General features: G+C 40.6%; 1 protein-coding gene across 1 annotated transcript in view; it reads right to left on the reverse strand.

Annotated features, from left to right (window-relative positions):
- gabrb1 (gamma-aminobutyric acid type A receptor subunit beta1) overlaps positions 1 to 20,166 on the reverse strand; it is a 46,868-nt gene that overhangs the window by 11,018 nt on the left and 15,684 nt on the right. The window contains exons 4-5 of the mRNA XM_061082924.1: positions 10,505 to 10,725; positions 244 to 326 (exon numbers count right to left, since the gene is read on the reverse strand). Coding sequence (XP_060938907.1) covers positions 244 to 326; positions 10,505 to 10,725 — 304 coding nt within the window. The remainder of the gene's footprint in view (positions 1 to 243; positions 327 to 10,504; positions 10,726 to 20,166) is intronic.

A 20,166-nucleotide genomic window follows, 5' to 3' on the forward strand; every position in this document is an offset into this window, starting at 1 on the left:
GTCTTTGTCCAGTTTCAATTTAGTAATCACATTATTTTATTATAAACTACTATTAAATCCATCAATCTCAAAGAATCAGAGATACATATTTCCTAGTATATGTACACATACTTGGCAAAAAAAGCTGATTCTCATATGACTTTATGTTTATTCCCATAATGTCAGTCAGAAGTCAAAAAGCAATCAGAATTAAAAGGCTCTGACTGTTCAGGCACAAACACACACAAACTCTGTGGCACTTACAGCTCTCTATCTCCAAAGTGCAGTTCTGCTCATCCAGTGGGTATCTGCGCAGGTCCATCATGCAGGCAGCTGTCGTGGTGATTCTAAAAAAGAAAGATTTTAACTTGTAAACAGAATTCAGCAGAAATGTCAAACAGGAACACTCTGGGGACTTCTGTTTCCTTATAGTCTGCATTTATCTGCACACACTGGTGGTTCAGTCAACGCAGTAACGCATCCAGCATTCAAGTTTCAAAAGAGATAAACATTTCCTTTCCTGGTGCCTGCAGGAAAAACTTGACTTTATAAAACTGAACAATACAGTCAGTGTAGCCCTCAAACACATGTGGCATCCCACTGCACATTCCCTATCTGCTCAGCCTTCAATCTGACAAATCCTTTTACACCTCGAGTGGAGCTGAACTATCTGTTTCTTTCCCATAATTGCCTTTGCACTGCTGACATCACTACTGCAGCTCCCCTCCCTTTGAAAAGCCTCCTGTTCAATCTTAATCACAACTGAGTAATTACGAATTAACACAGAAATCCAGGCAATCGGGTGGAACCCGTGACTTCCCCCCTTTGACGTCTAACATCTGAAGGAGGAAACACTTCAGTTTGATCATTTAGAAAAAGAGAATTAATGAGTCATTTATTTTATTTTACTAACAGTTGTGGGAGTGAGGCTGCAGTCAGTTAGTGTTGTAGGTCAGTCCAGAAGCAGAGGCCGACCCTCATATGACTGCTTATAGCTGCTGTCCAGGGAAAGGGGCAGTCGCCATAATCATTTGTTTAAAACAGCCACACAATTCAACCTCATCCCAGCTAACCACTAAAGCCATTTAGTCACATTACATTTAATATGCTGTAATGGGAAAAATAAATCACAGGGGTTATGAACAAGCTATTTTCTTGTTGACATGCAGTTACAATCATTAAAAGTGCACATTAGCCAACACAGAGGATATACAAGACAAATGATCCCTACAGACCTAAAATACATTAGAAAGAGGTGTGTATATAGCACTAGAGTGGGTTCTTCGCTATAGGCAGTTACGAAGAACCTGAGAAATAATGACATTTAAAAGATCCGAATCAAAGCGCTCTGTGTCAACATGAACCCTTTTTATTTATAATGATGGCTTCCTGTAACACACCTATTAAATTCAAAAGCATTATGAGTTCTTCAGTGTTATCAATGTATGTTTATGTCTGGTTTGGAAGAACATTGTTAGAGAGTAGAACCCAAGGGCTTGATCTGTTCTCTTGCTCGTGTTGGGCACCCTCACTTATGTTTAGACTCACATTGGTGAGTCACACAAATGCTACCTGCTGCTTTAAGACAGTTGCAATGTGACTATAGCTGCACCTGATTCTAAGACCAACATGTCCATGGGTGCTCAAATGGGCAGATTGTTTTTGCTATTTATACAACGTGGGTGCCTGAAGGGACAATGACAACAGTGCCATCATGAAGCCACTTTGAAATGCAAGGTCCAATATCATATACTGCCTTAGCAGGTTATGTGTTCCTTTTGGGATTTGTTTGGCTACAAAGAAATGCTTTCCAATTACATGTGAGAGGTACTGTACTCAGCACTGTGCTGTATTTGCCTCCCGCCCAGTCTCAGCTCTGATTGGCTCCAGCCCCCCATGACCCCCATTTCTGAATAAGCTGAAGAACCCACAATTTATAAAATAAATACAAAGCGATAGATTTTCTCATTACCTCCAACTTTCACTGCCAATGTCGTAACTAATGTTTCAAAAGTTAACAAGAGTTCTGCCAGTTCCTTCTTGTTCAACTAATCATGACACTCCTGAGTGACAGGAAAGTGTCTCATTTAAACATATTGAGCTGAGTTTCCCACTGAGGACATAACACATTGATGTACTAGCATCTTATTACATGTGAAGTCAGGTGGGCTGTGTTGTAAAACGTGATATTTTTTAAAATACAGGCATTTGAATTTTGACAAAATTTCCATTGCATTGACAAGCAATGGAAATACATATGTGAGTAGAGAGAGCAGGAGGGAAGCAACCAGATCAAAGTCTGACATCAGGCTGAATGCAAATATAATTTGATGACATCATTAATATGCTAATTGATGTATTGGGGGTCCACACATTTTACACTACAACAACACATCATTTTACAGCTCCCAATGTTCGAAACCATCCCAGATCCTGAGGTGACGTAATAGCCAAATTGTCAGGGCACATATCACATGGGGACAAATACGTCGGTTTGACTCCCAGGCCTAATGAATCATTTACTGCAGTGATTCCTTAACCCTCTCAACCTGTGTTTCCTTTCTCTCTTTACTGCCTGTTTATAATAAAAGCACAGTAAGTAACAACTCAGTTCCACCCTCAGCAGTGAGAGTGATGAAGAGTCAGTGAAGAGTCAGTGCAAGAGGCTCACTTTAAAGGAACAGTGCTGGTTTTATTTGGCATGAATACAAATGGCATGAACATGTACTTAACATGTATCTGTATTACCTGCATCTTCAAAAAATGTATATACAAATATGCTTTAAAGCAAATGCAGCTACTGTACCTTTATGGGTAAGAGAAAAGGGACGACAAGTGTGACTTAGGGGCCAAAAAGAAAATCCACTAATGCATGGGTCACTTTCCTTGACTGTCGCTCTTAACGCTGCTGAGTGAGTGTTATGCTACACTCACATCTCCTCCTCCTCAGCTGGTGCAGTGTCAGGACATAAAAAGCCCTTCAACACATGAATATTCATTATTTTCTTACCTTGTCAAGTATTCTTGGACTGTCGACCCATGTCCTGGACACACTGAGTACATTAGCCAGCACTAGATGAATTATGAAGCAGGTGCACAGAGCATGGACTCTAAAAATAGAGAGTGTCGGCTCTATAACTGATCAGAACGAACTGCTAATGTTGCATTTCACCTCTTTCATGGTTTGAATCATTGAGTCCTCACTAATGATCCATCACTTTCAAAGTCGCACATTGACAGATCCTTAAAGTCTTGGTGCTGTGTAGCGTATTCTGCAACATTTGATGCAGAATATAAATGGCCATCGACTCAGTTTGAAAATGTACTTCAATATGTTCTGCGATACAGGGCCAGTTACTCCTGCAATTGTAGATAAGATATGATAAATCTTAGGAAATCTTTGTACCAGATCTTGCTCCAAAGTTTCAATAACAATCAATCAATTAATCTAATATTCTTTGTATAGCCCATATTCACAAATCACACATTTTCTCACAGGGTTTGACAAGGTGTGACATCATCTGTCTTTAAACATTAACAAGAGTAAGGAGAAACTAGCCAAAAACCCTTTGAAGTGAAAAAACGAGAGAACCTCAGAGAGAGCCACGTGTGAGGGATCCCTCTCCCAGGAGAATCAGAGCCTCAAATAGTACAAAAAAGATAAGTGACGAGTAAAACTGTGTAAAAAATGTAATGTGAGTAAGAGAGGACCAGTGCATAAAAATACAACAGAATGAACTAAATACTAGAATAAAACAGGGATAGAAAAAGTAGAATGGAAAATGACAAACGAGAAGTACTATAGCACATGATGAATACAAATATTATTGCACACAATATAAATAATTCTGTTCATGAAAATGATGTATTGCACATAAATCAATGAAAGTGATGTAAGAAAGTACATGTTGGAAGGTAATATTGCACGTGGTTATGCTAAAATATATATATTGTTTTCCCAGTCTCCATAATTATCTGAGGGAAATCATGTCTATTATTTTATTCATAAAACATAATTCACTTGTTGCTGCCAAACTGGTCTATGAATACAGTAAATTGTAGTTCTATACTTTTATTGGGTTGTTAGTGTAAGTAGCACTGGGCTGGGAATACACGGTGTACCACACAAAATATAAAATGTATAGATGGAAAGAAAATATAAAATGATATACATGAAATTGAACACTGGCAGTTTGGGGTTTGTTTTGTGTTCATATCTATATCTGTTTACACCATTTTGCACATCTCTGGGGTTTGAAAACAACTCAGTTCAACTTCAAACTTGCTTTCTTGGGTTAATGGAAATGTGTATATTCAATATTGAAAAAGGCCTATTGAATTTTGATGTTACACCAAAACAGTAGAAAGAGAGAGGCTTTAGTTTTTTTTGATTGCAGTGATTTTTGATGGCAAATTTTGTCTGAGGTAGGATGAAGAAGAGCGGCAGGTCAAACTGCCTCTGCCCAGTACAATGTGGTTGACAGCACAGTGAGACTATGATCACTTTTTTCCAAAGCTGTTGCCCCTGTCAGTAATTCATGTTCAACCCAACATAATACCATCCCTCCCTTAATGGACTCCCAGTCACAGTTTACACTCAACCTGGTGTACAAGTAATACGGACACATGTTCCACATTCAAGTAGCAGTTAATTAGATCCTATTCCAAGGATTTGTAAATAGAACTCTCCTTGAGTGCTGCACATAAATACAAAGGTAGGTGCATCAGAATCAGGTACATTACATTGGTCCTTTCATCACCTAACATGGATAAGTGTTAAAAGTGATAGACATTAGTTCAATTAAAAATTTTAAATAGGCCATTCTGGATTCTGATTCTCAGTTTGGGGTTACTATGCTGCAGACGCCTCCGTAGAGTAGTAAAGTGTTGTTTCTCTGTACTCTGTACTCTGTACTACTAAATTTAAATGGCGACAACTATTTTACATTTACAAATAGTTTTAGCCTGAAATGTGAATAAACTGGATTTTGGTAACTTTTATATCCTAAGATTTATACAGTGACCACTCTGACTTGTCCTGGAATGAAAAACATTTTTTTGAGTGACAGCAACAATGGTTCCACAGTACTTGCAAAGATCAAGCAATGTTTAAATGTTTCCAAAATAATAATACACTTTATTATTACAAGGTGCTTTGTAAAAATGGTAAATGGTCCGTATTTTTATAGTGTTTTTCTAGTCTTGATAACCACTCAATATGCTTTCCAGAACAGTTTCACCCAACACTGCCGTCAGGGGCAGTTTGGGGTTCAGTATCTTGCCCAAGGACATGCAGAACTGGGGAGACTGGGAATGGGGATCGCCAACCTTCTGATTAGTTGACCACCTGCTCTACCTCCTGAGCATCAGCCCCAATGACAGCTATTTGTCATGAATCATATCTATCTCTTCTCAGACCATTACAGGACAAGCATAAATGTCCTTAAGCCATATGTGGATAGATGCCAGTTGTCATGTCAAATTATATATGATGTACAATCACATGTTAGCACCATTACTCTTATGAACGTCTATAACTTTGCAACAGCACAGGCCAAACAGCACAGTCTAAACCTGACTGGTCTGTCTTTTTTTTCCGACGACAGCAATCCTCCATCAGTCAAAGCTTAACATGTCTGATCCTTGTTGCTTGTGGGACACCAATGACATATGTGTTAAATGTCTTCTTTCCCAAATCAAGGTGTCCAGCAATTACCCACAGACATGTGCATGTGCCAGTCAGGGGAGAGGTAATTTTGGGAAACCTAAATATAGCTATTGTGTCAGCAGTGAGCACACTGGATGAATAATTGTGGGAGCCGGCAGGGGATAATGATTCTGCAGCATGCCAGTGGGAAATACTGAACCAGTCCCCTTCATCGGAAACTGTGAAAATATGAAGCCAGTGGAAAATTTTGAAAATATGTGAAAAACGATAATTTAAGGTTAGAGGAAGAGAGCAAGTAGTGATTAAGTAGTGATAACACGCCATTAACAAATACTACAATTAATATTGAATATATCATTATATGGATTATAAGTAACTATTGTAATGTAATGTAATCAGACTGACAGAATCCATATCCAATGTCTGTCAGTTTTATAGGTTGACATGTGCAACTTCAGTGTGCAAACAGGTTAAGAACTCATATGACTGGACTATGTATGGGCATGGGAAACTAAAGATTCAACTGTTCATCCACCCACTAATTCCACTAACTCTGCCTTACTTTATGATTGTTGAATGCATATCTTGAGCCATCCATATCTTTACACTTGGCATGTGTATTGTAAATTGCCCGAGGTAGAGAAGTGTTGAATTTGTTACAATTTTTAGACACCCTACGTTTAATAGAAACAAAATGTGAATAAACAGCCTACCAGCACTCTGCAGATGTCTCTGGACTGACTTGAACATGTCTTCTTGTACATCCTCGGATAAATAACTGCAGCGATAAACTACAGCACTGGTTAGCAGCTGGGCAATAATATCTGTCCTGACAGATCATTCTGATCATTTGATTGTTTTAACTTCAAAATATTAGACTGAAAAAAACATTTACAGCTGTCGTGGATGCTGATCTTGCTCATGGACACAACATTTACTTCTTGTATTGCAAGTTTTCTCCAAAATAAAAGCACAAGGTTAGTTGCTGCAAGGCTTCATATCAAGCTGAATTACAGAGTTTTATTTTGAAAGGTCGTGATTGTGTGAGACCTCTAAAATAGCCGACATGAAAAACATTGACTGTAAAATCTTCATTGCAGGATAAACCAGGTAGGATGAATGCAAAGTTTTCTAATTTCACTCTGCAACGTAGACTCTTAGGTTCTGCACACAACGTCCCGCACACAAACAATAAAAAGTGACAATATATTGTAGAGCTATTTGAGGAGGACTCACTAATGACACGGAAGTAGCCCCCGAGCATCAACACAAGCAAACAGACTGGTTCAGAATGAACACTGCCCAAGCATGGACATAAAGTTGACACAGCTCAGTAATGAAACTCTACCACAGTGTCCCTCCTGCCGGGCGGCTGACAGTGTGGTCAGATGGTGTTAACTCAGCTTATATCTGCTAGTTTCTGCTTTATCAGCACATTCCCATGACGGGCAAGTGGCTCACACCAGAGCTGAGTGTTTCGGAGCACACAACAGGAACAAGTCGCACTTCCTGTTGATGTAAGAGAGCAAGCGCCATCATTCTGCAGTCTGTCAGTAAGTCACAGATCATGACTGTTGTAGTTCAGCTAATTATGATCAAAGCAAACTGAATCTATGGGGAGTTGAACAGAGGCGTGAGCTGAGCCAACATACATGTAGATGCGTCATAAAACTGTCCTCTACTAAAGGATTGATTGAATGACAGCATGTAGGCGACAACTACGTGTTGAACTCACAGGCAGAAATGGAAATTGGCGAGTGTATCAAGCTAACAATATGACCCTAAAAAGGACTGACAGTGTCCTGTCCGTTTTATGCATTTTCATCACTGTAATGTTTTCTCTCCTCTGAGGAACGGAAGTTCAAGGGCAGTATTAAAAGGGGGAAGAAAAAAAGAGGAGGGGGAAGGTGGTTAAATAAGCTAGATGGAAAGAATGAAGAGGAAAGGAGAGAAATGATGCAGGCAGCCCACAAGGCCTATGTTCACTCAGCCATGAAGGCAGGGCCATCTAGTGTTGCTTTTGGACAAATCTAGCCACAGGTCTCTGTCCTTTTCAATGTGCTTGTTCCTGTTTGGGCCTCAGTGAAGCACTGTGAGTCTGTCCTGGTGTCCAGCCGTCCACACACAAGTCAGACCTCTGCTCCCTGCTCTGCTGTCGCTCTCTGACTGACTCATTAGATAAATCAAGGCTACCAATCTAAATATGAAATTGAACGCTGTTTAACTGTAACATGAAGGGTATAAACTAACTTTTCCTTTTTTTCCACAAAACAATTTATAATTTAAGTACGTAGAAGTTGGTCGGTTACTAATGTTATGGCTATGTACCAATTACATAATAATGAAAGAAATAAATCATCTTTGATTGTATTTTCAATGTGCTATGCTTGATTTTCCATGATGGAAAAAAACAGTTAAACACTTTAAATGTGAGAAGAAACCCTAACCCTAACCCTAATCTGGGCAGTTTCATTCAATAAGAAATCAAAACCCGCAACTAACATATATACCTGGGTGTGTGAGTGAATGTCAAATATGTTTTATTTTCTTACATTAAAACTGACTTTTCAATTTAAATCACAACTTCCAGATTTAGAAACATTTTTGTAAAACGTTTTGAATTGATGATCAAATATAAAACATATCAAACAGAGGTTAAGTGACGTTTTGAAGTCAACAGCCAATTTATTTTTGCCTCATATTTATTTGTTCGGCAGCAGATCCCACTCATCTTTGGTCAGTGAGGGAAAAGCGATGAGAACACGAGGAGAACATATTGAAGTGCATATAAAAAAACACCCAACAACTAAAATGGTCATAAACACTGAAACACTGTGATACAAACTGTTCAATCGACAATAAAATGTCAGAATGTGTTAATAAAATGTGCAGCTTAACCTCAAAGCTAAAGAAACAGTGAAGTCATTGTCGCTCTCCTTCATCCTCATCCCTCTGACTTTGAACTCTGAGGACTGACTTATTGACAGTGATTGGCTCACTGTCTCCTCAGTTAACATGAGACCCACTTCATCAAAGCTGTGCTCGGCTGTAGAGAGCAGGACCGTGTGTGCACGGTGTGTACACCGGGAGAGGCTGTGTAAATGTTTCACCAGCTGGTTTCCCCTCAAAGTTCAGGAGCAGATGCACACAGAGCAACACTTGCCCTCTGATAGGAGTCATATGAGGAATTTACTCCATGCTAATCTGATGCTGCTGACCAAAGTCCAAAATGCTCTTATAAGTACACATGGCCGAAAATCATATTCTCACTAGGATTTGTTGTTGTTGAGAAAATGTGACTAAACTCTTTTGTTACTTCTTCGTGAAAATATTTTCAGCTTTAAAATGCCTGATTCTTTTATCTTAAACGTTTACTATACATTACAAAACGTAGTTCCAACTTCACTAGATGCTAGGCACTGCACCCTAACTGCAAACCCCTATGCCAGGGATTCTCACAGGGAGTGCATCAAGCATGCAGATGCACCAACCCATGAGCACATTTCACTTTCTCTGTCTTCAGCTCTCAAATCTGTTGTAGCTCAAAGTTTCAGTCCTATGTTACTGTTTATATTTTCAAATAGGAACTACATCACAGATCACTTCCCTACAATTAGCTCTGTTTGAGCTGCCTTAGGTCAATGACATTTCCTGCTCCTGCTCTTCCAAAGTAAACCATTGGCCCCCCAGAGGACGCCTTTTATCGTAATGCAGGTGTTGGCAATGCGATTTGTTTGATGCTGTTTAAGTAGAGATTTGTTAATGGTGCTAGTCTTCAATGAAAACAGTTCTGCACAATGAGATATGGACACCAGTGTCCTTGCTTAACCTGTTGTCTTGCTCTGATTGACTGTGTTTGTTGACAATTCCTCTAGATATTAAGCCTGCTAGGAATCTAGTCTAGAAGGCAATATGTTGGGGAGCCTCATTATTTGTGTCTTTGAGGAGTTCTCAGTGATGCTAACAGCAGAATTAATGCTGAGGTGTCGCTGGTCTCTGGTCTCTGGCTTTTCTCTGGGTTTCAAAATGTGTGTGACCAGAAGACTGGGCTGCAAGTTGTGTAGTGTGAATTCAATTGAACTAACAACTGCTTACTTCCCTTATCTACTGTTGGGATTTCAAATTTTTAACTATAGCCTTTGCTGAAAGAACTCTTAACAATAAAGATAGGAACAGTTTTATACATTCATACATATGATTTTAATAACTGTTGCTGCTTAGTGCTAATAATTAACTTTTCTGATATTAAAGGCTTATTCCCTTGGATTCATTGAACTCACACAGAGTTCCACAGCTGTCTTGATAAGTCTCGAGGTTGGACAGAGTGACGTTGTTGACTACATTTTGGGACATTGTTTTGGTGAAGTTTTTGCGAATGTTTACACAGGAAGGTTTGTTTTGTAATAGTTGAAACATAATAATCTTTTCTCCAATTGTAAACACCTTTGGCCCACATTGCATCTTTGGGTGAAGGACGTTCTTGTAGTAAAACTCGTTGTCTAGCAACTATATAGCATTGGGAGTGTCTCCCTGTTCTACTTCCGTGTTCCAAAAGCCAGGAGGATGGCCTACGCGTGCGCACTTCCGAGGAGGGAGGAACGAAGATCTACTGTATAAAATGAACAGACACCGGATGTCCATCGCGCTCTGATACACTTAATGTACTGGCACCCATTGTATTTTGCCGTAAACTGTTCATTGCTTTCCTAAATAAATTCTTAAATTGAGCAAAACTGAGTTTGGCTCTTCTTCTCATTAAAGAAGTAAAGAACACGCTGTTGTTTTTCTCAACACTACCACTAAATGGTGCAATATACATGACAGGGCTACACATTTCAGACTGGGAGCAGCTCTCACCTGAGACCGTAGAGCACAGTTCCATCAGGGTGCAGTCGGATCATTCGGTTCTTCACTGTCACCCCATGGACGAAGGACTTCTTGTCATTAATGAAGTAGGTGTCAGGGACCCACAGCTGGTCTGCCACTCGGTTGTCCAGGGTGAGGTTAAGAGGAATGCCTGTGTAAGACAGACGCTTGTCTCTCCAGGACTGCTGGAAGTACATGGTGATGGTATAGTCCTGTAGAAATGACATGGTGTGAGAGGAAGGTTAGCACATCTACATGCAGATGAATCACATCCTGTGCAATGTGTGATGTAAGTAAAGCTATTGAATGAGTACTGGCCACTTTAAATTATCATGTAAATGCTTCCATGAGGCCACATTATTTAAAACAATTAAATCAATCATCAGTCAATTATGCAGACATTCAGATCTACCTTCTATCATCTACTATCACTACAGTCCAATGCTGCTTGCTTCAAGTACATTGAAATGATCAGTAACTGTCTTCTCCTGAATACTAAAATCTTGGAAAAGTCTCCAATCTGTCATCCTCAACTGAAGCTTAAATTGCAAAATTCCTTTTTTTAAAAGAAACATGTCAAAGAGCTACAATGTGAAATGCCAAGAAATATCATGTGTATCCACTTCACAGCTTGTGTTCCTGCTCTTTTGCCTTTGTTTTTGGTTTGCAAATCAAAGTTTTCTCCTTTTGCTTCTGAAGTTCCAACTTCATGATGATTTCCTTACGTTGTGTTATGGAACCGAGCTGAGTCTCAGTCATGTTCTGCTTCATTTAGCCGCTCTCACTGACTGATTGAAGGATTGGTTTGCTCTGGCAACACACCACCAGAAAACACAATTTGAAACTGCAGGCCATTGTAAATCAAGCTTTGGAAAATTGTCAATACTATTAGCAAATTTCCCATTTTGTAGTTTTGTGGACTCAACATACAAAAGCTCCCAGTGAGTCAGTAGAGAGTGTGCAGTGTGGAGGTTGCAAGCTTTGGCAACACAAGGAGAGAGAAAGGATGACTGTGTGCCATGATTCACAGTCTGAGCTGTCAGGGGGCGGAGTGTCACAGCTTTCCATTCAGTCTGCGCCATCTTTCCAAAAATGACTTGTTCCGGCCTCAGCACAGACTGCAGAGATGGATTATGTTTTGCGACGTCAGTCCTCATTAAGCAGCCAGAACAGCCACCGGCATGCTCGCTCCTATATACCACTCATTTCAAAATAAGTGCAGTGGTCTTTCAATGAGCCGAGATGACATTGTCGACAGGCAATCATGTTATTTCTGAAAAAGCCAGAGTTATACAAGTGGATTTTCGTGCGACTGGTGAAAAGTTTGTTGACTCCATTTAGAAGATTAAAGTGCATGGAGCAAGTACGAGAGCAAGTTTCAGTCCAAGTGCACTTTCGTACAAATTGTGCATGTGAATGGTTCAATAGGTTCGTGCCGGGGTCTCTTATGAGTGTGTTTTTTGTGTAACATGCAACAAGGCAATCAGAGTGGCAGCTCCCTGCATTTGCTTTAAAAGCCTGCTGAGCTTGCACCTTGTGAATTTACATTATAAGAGCAGATTGTCCAGGGACTAAGAATGAACTCCTCTCGGCAGAGGAAATGGCTTCACCTCATGCACCAGCAGATTATGTGCGTGTGTGAAAAATGACTGTACACCCATTTTGCAATATGTAGGTGTGTATTATAACTTCAAATAACAGTGAAACACTGCAGTATTGTCTTCAGACCACTTTCTGTTTTTTCACTGCCTCAAGATATGAACCTGAACACTTGATTTAATAGATTTGTAAAATTAAGATGAACAATTTCAATTTCAATTCATGAATAAAAAAGGTGTCCACAGCCTCCCAGTTAGAAAGTTTCAGATTTTAGGAAGATATTCACAAATTATTTCCATTTTTTGATAAATCTAATGTATTCACAGATATATCCATGTGGAGTTTTTATTTTCTTGTGTTTTTGCAGATTCTTTCATATTTACAGGTTATACGTTAACACATTTCACTGGTGGAGCTGTTCTCCCACTGTGGACAGTGTGTTAGTCAGTCCCAATGTGCACTGATAACAGCACTCGGCTAGAAACATGGAGTGAAAATGAGGGTACAAACAGGATTTTCAGGAGCTTCAACAGGCTGAATTGTCTCTTTGTAGTGTTTTTGTTTTCGCCGCTGTGCGAGTTGATGTGTGATGTCCCAGCCTCGGGGAACATGTGTTTCTGCTGCTGTCCCTCGCTCTCAGACTGCATAACGACAATAACACCGTACAGTGTGAAATGCATTGTGTCACAGCGCGTTATGAAGGCCTGCATACGTTCAGCACCACTGAGGCACACCACTTGTGCTCTCTCTTTCCAACCATTCTCCATTGTTTCAAGGTGCTTTTGAGGCACCAGGCAAAAGGGACCAGGGGGGGACATCGAAAGCAGGAACCATTTAAAACAAATAGTCTGACTCTCATAATGAAGATCTGCTGAAGTATCGGCTAAAAGATGTCCAGCTCTGCTCACTGGCTCCAGTTAGTCCACCCACATACATGCAGTGCTGCCATAGAGGGAGCTTCTCCCCATCTTTAGCATTTCGGGGTTCAGTGTCCTGCTGACATCTGAACATGTGGATGAAGGAGATCCAACTACCAACACTGACATTCATTAAGAGATCCACGAAAATTATCCTCCTGCTTTTACAAATAAATACATTTATTTATTTTTTCAGTTTTGTACAATATAAATTATCCCCTATATCCCTGGGAAAACAACTAATTCGGCCCAGGTGAAAACAATACATACCAGGCAAGCTAAGACATGCAGTTAATATGTCAATAAAGTCTCTTTGAAAGTACGGAAACTACTGTTGCCTAACGGTGTTTATACAGTTATTTTTAATGTTGCTTTCGATGTTGGATTTCAAACACCCCTTCTCAGATTCAAGGCTGCCTTCGCTTGCAGATCGATCTGATGTGAGGACAAGGAATAGCGCAGCATAACAAGAACGACCCTGATCCTAAACTAACAGGATAGGTAATGGTCCTAAAAGTCTGTTCAAAGTCACAGGAAAAAAAAGAGATGTTATAAGGAGAAACAAGGTACAGGTAAACACAAAATAAATCTTTCAGGTACTCTAGTGAACTGCTCATTAATATTCCTCAGGCAACCTTTGGAGAAAGCTTCCATGAGATTGTTGCATCACTGCCTTCTATCGAGCTGACTCGACTTACAGAGCTGCCTTTAAGATTCCACTCACGGCTCTCTGGTTTTCCAGCATTCGTTGCAGTTCATAAAGATGCTTATGCATCAATTTTCTAACAGCCTGGAGAGAAACCATTTTTAGCATGTACTTTTACATCAAAAGTTTAATGTTCAAAACATTAATTTGCTGCTGAATATTTCTATATTTTGTTTTACCAGACATCCATGACTATGGTCTTTATCGATCCCCAGAGAATGAGTCATAATGTTCTTAGAGACCATCAGACCCTCCGTGCATAATCGCTTGAATCCAGAGACTTGCCCTAAAATGATTATAATAGTTCACAATTTTTTTATTTATTGTATTTTAAAGGGACTCTTACCTTTGTTGCATTTTTACACTTTTTTTGGATAAGGTTAAATTGGTATTAATAAGGTAATGACACTCTAAAATGCAAGACAGACCCACCAGGAGTAAAAAAAAACAATTATTTCACTCTCATAATATTTAGTGAAAACTTCAACCAATAAAATTCTTCGGACCGAAGGACCTTATTGGCCGACAGACCTGTCTGTTTGCTGCATGGACATGCAGGTTTTCCGTCTGCTTCTTGTGGCGCATTCGGGCCCGCGTCATCAATGTATATAACTTACCGGTGCTTCTGAATCCGAATTCATTGCTTTGGTAAACAAAAACTCACGTGCGTGCGCGGAGGCAGTAGGTAGTAAGTCTGCTTGTAAATAAAGTTTCTTCAAAAAAACACCGCGGATGGGAACGAGGGGGTGGGGCATTGGAGGAAGGCGGGATGATTTGAATGTGCTGTAATTCTCAAATGCAACAAAGGTAAGAGTCCCTTTAATGACCTAGAGTCATTTAACTTGTATAATTTTGTTTGGGGCACTACACTTCATAGTATATGAAAATTCACATATACCATGTAGCTGCATTAAAGGAGACATATTATGGCCATTTTACCACAAGTTGATATGGTTCCTTGGGGTCTTAATGAAATGTCTGTAACATTTTTTGGTCAAAATACCACAAGGATCATTTAAAACATCACCCTTTTTACCCTGTCTAAAACAGCCCTCCTCAGATTGACCTGTTTTGAGTGCCCCCCCCCCCCCCCCCTCTCACCGCCCCGCCCCCCTCTCTACGGACCTTTTTACCTGAGTAATATAAAAGCAGCAACACTAACTGTAGGAGCTTCATGTTATGATTATTATAATTAGCTATTTCTGCATTTGTATTCGTAGACACACGGAGGCACTAAGCTCCAGACCAGGTAGGATTCACAGTAAAGGTAGCAGTTGTGTTAATGACGGGAAACACCCGGAGGGGATATGGTTTTATAACAGTGCATGAAGAGAAGCTGCAGGATGAACACATGCATGTTTTTGTTCTAAACTGGAAAATAAATGAACCCAAACGGGAATCTTTCCTGGACAATGGACTTTAATTGCCTGAGTACTTTTTGACAAATTTATTTAAACAGAAAAATCTTTTGATAGACAACCACTGCACTAACTATTATCTGATTGAGCTCATTCAGTTCTGCTCAATTCAAGTAATAAATTGAGCAGAACTGAATAACAGGTTCTATGGTGGCTCCGCGTCCATTCAACTTGAGGTTGCCCACCAAGCGAACGTGAAAAATGTTCGGCCTGAATTCCCAGAATGTCTCACTCCATTAATCGGGTTTAGAAATTATAATTGCCATGCAAATCAGCGATGTGAGCAATGATTCAGGAGTCTGGAAATAGCACATCCGAGTCAGAAGCCAATGCCAGCCACTGGAAATGTTAGGGGCCAATAATAAAGCAGATGACATCACCTCTTGTGAGGCAGTATTGAAAAATTGCTGCCTCATCAAGCTGGGAACACAGAGTAAGGAGTCCTGTGTGTGTGTGTGTGTGTGTGTGTGTGTGTGTGTGTGTGTGTGTGTGTGTGTGTGTGTGTGTCTTACGATCCTGTTGGGGATGAAGACTTTCTAAGAGTCTATTATTAGAAACAGCTGTTCCCTTCAGCACCCGCCTCACCATCATCGCTGTGGCACCTTGGTGTTTCCGCAGCAGAGCGATGGCCTTAACGTGAGCTGAATACTGCTGTGCATGTGCACTCTGCTGAAGTGCAGGGAGAGGCCGAGGATCACCGCTGCTGCTGCTGCACCACACTGCACTGCTCTCCGGGCGGACACAATAAGAGGGCCGGCAAATGCCCTTGATGTTTTTGTCTTTCTACCCTCCGACAGTCTGTGTTAAGAAGTGGAAGGTGATCTCCTCTGTGCTGCCGTACCTCTTACCTTTCTTTCTCTCTTTGTCCACATCTACAGCTTTCTGTCCACATTTGACTGCGGCAAACAAACAATCGGTTGAACATGGGCACCTATGCCATGCTAAGCCCCACTGCAGTGTGCTGCTGTCTGACCTAATTCCTCCCTATCCACAGGCATCTCTGGATACAGCCTAGAAGACATCAAAAGACAGGGGGCGGGCTGGACGACGGGGGTGCAGTGCAGACCTTTTGCAGCCCGCTTCAACTTCAGACATGTGAAAATCTGAAACTGCAGGCGACAGACCTCATTGTGATACTGATCACATGGATCCATGTGCTGGAGTTTTAATGAAATGAACATGCATTAATTTGCATGTATGCCGGCAAAGAATCAATAGGACTACTCACACTGCAGCTGCTCAGCAAAGACAGGCAGACAGATAGAGAGACAGACGGACAGACAGACAGACAGTACTCAGACAGAAAAACACTAGCTGGTAAACATTCACCATTGAACCTGGAAATCTAATCCTGACTCCACAATCTCAGGAACACTCTGTTTCAATTAACATCCGCCTGCACTGAGGTACTTCCACTGCAAGCTGACTTCGAGGGGAACTGCGTCAAATCCAGGAATTTCTTTACAACCCCCCGCCCCCCCCCCCCCCCCTCACAAGGCGTTCACTGGAAGGAGAAAAAAGGGAGCTTGGTCTGGGCAGACCCCATTTACAGATCCAGCAGCCAGCAAGTGATACAGGACGGGCTTACATCAGGGGCATCTTGGAAAATTTGATCATCAAAATTTCCCCAGGAAGAGGGTGATTTTCAGGAACTCTGCATTTCCACCATAGGGACCAGCGTCTACATTCATTTTGCTGCTCAGAGGGTAGCCTTATAAAAGCACAGGAACCTTCGAGGTGCAGCATGCATTGCTTAACATACAGTGCTGGTCGAGGAGTACAGCGATTTATTTGAGCATGTCAGTCCTTTTCCTTACTTTAAGTAAAGTTGTTCAGAGTACTTCTGGTGTGTTCTATGGCATCATTGGTTATATTGTTGTCTCATGCTGTGGAAACACAGGTTAACAGCCTGCAGACACCTTTTAGTTCCTGGAAAAAGGTTCTTGGTCCAAACGCAATCTTTAGACTAAACAACAGACCAGGATGATGTCTGACTTATCCTGATGTAATGGGCCCCTGCTGACCAATCAGATGTCATGATTAGCCATGCTGCTGTAAAGCATAACAATATGTCCATTCTAATGTCATACAGGCCTCTTCTTACTGCCTCATGGTGAGAGTACACATTTTTCAGTGATAATACAACAATAGCAAGGACAGATGATATGTCAATCACCAAGAGCACAGACGATGACTCTCTGTCTGTTGTCTGCCACCCACCAGGCCTATTGCGGTTGCCAAACCAACCAGCATGCTTCCATTCCTCTCCTTGTTACCATGCCAACCCCAGCATGCACTCACACACAGGTAGACAGTAGCAGTTTAGACCAAGACAAGGTTCTTGCAGGATCAGATGCAGATGGGATGACTCCACGATCAAGACACAATAAGACAGAAAGAGTACGACTGCTTTGTTACAGAAATCTAGAGTCATTTTTTTTTTATTACTGTAGTTCTTGTAACGTTATGATTTTATTGCACTTGTATTTAAATATACAAGAACTGTGGGTATATTATGGCGGAAGACTGAATCTGCTGCCGGAGCAGCCCTGAGTGATATGTTCCCCCTGCTGTGACATCACTCAGTGGGGTGTAGCCAGAAGCGTAACATACTTCAAACCTATAAAGAGCATCAGGAGTTTCATGCCCCATGTGATACAATGTGGTGTCAAGGAAGTGTAAACTAACCCATACTGACAGGGAAACCAATACAAAGCTAGAGACAGAGACAAATATAGAGACAGAGACAGAAAGGCGGATGGATGGATAAAGACACCAATAGAGACAGAGACAGAAAGACGGATACAGTGTAAAATCGAGTTTGAGCTGAAGACACAAAAATAGAATAGAGACAGATGAAGAATGAAATTGAGAAAGAGACAGAAATGGTAAATATTATTTTTATTATACAGCTCTCTTGTAGCTTTTACGACCACTCAAAGCGCGTTACATACAGTACAGTTGTTTTGTCATTCACCCATTCACACACACATTCATACAGTAAATCTATGGGGAGCACTTTTTTTTCATGAGGGGCAATTTGGGGTTCAGTATCTTGCCCAAAAGCACTTCAGCAGGCAGATGGGGTAGACTGGGATCAAACCGTCAACCTTCTTTGACCCTTCTACCCCATCAGCCTCAGCTGCACAGCAGAAATAGAGATAGAGATGGAAATGATGATAGAGACAGTGGTAGACGGAGAGATAGAGACGGAAGTGGATTAAAATAAAACAGGGATATAAACAATGAACAGAAATAGACAGAGAGATAGAGTCAGCGAAAGACATAGTTAGATAAAGAAATACAGATACAAACAGGGATAAATACAAAAATAGAGATATAGATGGAAACGGAGATATATATAGATACAGAGATGGATAGAAAAGATGTAGAAATGGAGATAGAAACATAACTTAGATTAATTCAAGATAAAGACTTATAGAGTCAGACATCGAAATAGAGATAGAGATATAGAGACAGTTAGAGACAGAAACAGATAACAAGACCTAAGACGTAAAGATATAAACAGGGACAGAGACAGAAATAGAGACTGATATAGAAACAATAATGTAGATGAGGACAGAAGAAGATAGACAAACTTGAGTGTATAGAGGCAGATATAAATTCACATAATCACACAACCACAGGTCCAATGCAAGTTCTGGGTGAAGTTCAAAAAACAAAAAAAAACACACTGCAGTCAAAAAGTGTTGCATCCCACCAACTCCCTCCCTCTGCACTCTAGTCCGTGTTTGCTTGTGTTTGGTGTTCGTGACCTCCTCCGATCCTGCTGCGCTGACAAAATCCCCCAGTCCCAAAACTAAAACAACTGCAGAAGCGTTCCCAAACTTAAGGAAGCGCAGCATGTGCAGTCTTAATACTGTAATACAAGCATGCAACTGTATCGTTAGTTCTGCTGTCAGACTAATAAAGTCACCCTGAGGAGCTGTACATAAAATACAAGTAACTCTGGTGTTGGCAGTTCAAACTCATTGTAATTCCCCTCATCTCAACTGGGTTACTGGAGCCATGAACTTCTTTCTTGATGGGACATGGATCTTTGCAGCATTACTGGAAATACCAAATTCAGAAGAAGGACACTGACCCAGGACCTGAGGTCAATAATACAGCTGCCTTTCAAAAACCTTTAAAGAGAAGAACTCATTCTTGCAAAATGTCACCGTCCATGTCACATTAACAGCATGATTGATTCAGTTAATTTGATGCTTCTGTTCAACACTTTATATGTAGAACATCAAGGCCTAATTCCAGCCAAATGATGCCGCAATTAAGTTTGAGTGGCAGACTATCATCGATGTATTTATCATTTTGTACTGCCTACCTGGTTATTAGAGCTTTTATTTTCCGAGACCCTTTATTTTTTTTCACTCTTTGTTAACTATCTGGTTTTGCACTGCTGAAATGTTATTGGCCCAAGAGTAAAGATATTTCTTCCCCACTGTGCAGTCTACAAACATCATTAGAGAAATATACAAATCCTTTAGTTACATTTAATGACAACTTATTTCAATGTATGCGGATGCTAACTGTCGTATAGGGGAAGATAATGGTTATGAGAAAGAAATCATGTTTAGGCTAAGGCTAGGGAATACAAGAAACTTGGGTTTGTATGCACACTGGTCTCCACACTTTTACTTCTTGCCTTAAAACTTGGCACACATTTTTCAGAGTTTGCCTTTCACATTTACAGAGCTGGAGATTGTCCGGGTCAAATTTGTTCATAAAAAGGAAAATCTCAGGAGCATTCAGGCGAGCGGTGGCGCCTTGGTAAAGCATGCAGGAGGCAGAACATAGCGAATAAAATCTGCAGCATGTTCACATTTTTGTTTATAGCACATCAACACCAGCATGAGCCCTTGGACTCCAAACTCTCACATCTCATCTTTCTTAGTCGGCATTTTTGGCGGCATCTTCTCTGACTATGGCACCTCTTTTTCATCTGGACATAGAAGTATTCTGTCAGCTTTGCATCTGTTGCATGCCAGAAATGTC

This window comes from Limanda limanda, chromosome 12 (assembly GCF_963576545.1).
Source record: "Limanda limanda chromosome 12, fLimLim1.1, whole genome shotgun sequence".
Lineage (NCBI taxonomy): Eukaryota > Metazoa > Chordata > Actinopteri > Pleuronectiformes > Pleuronectidae > Limanda > Limanda limanda.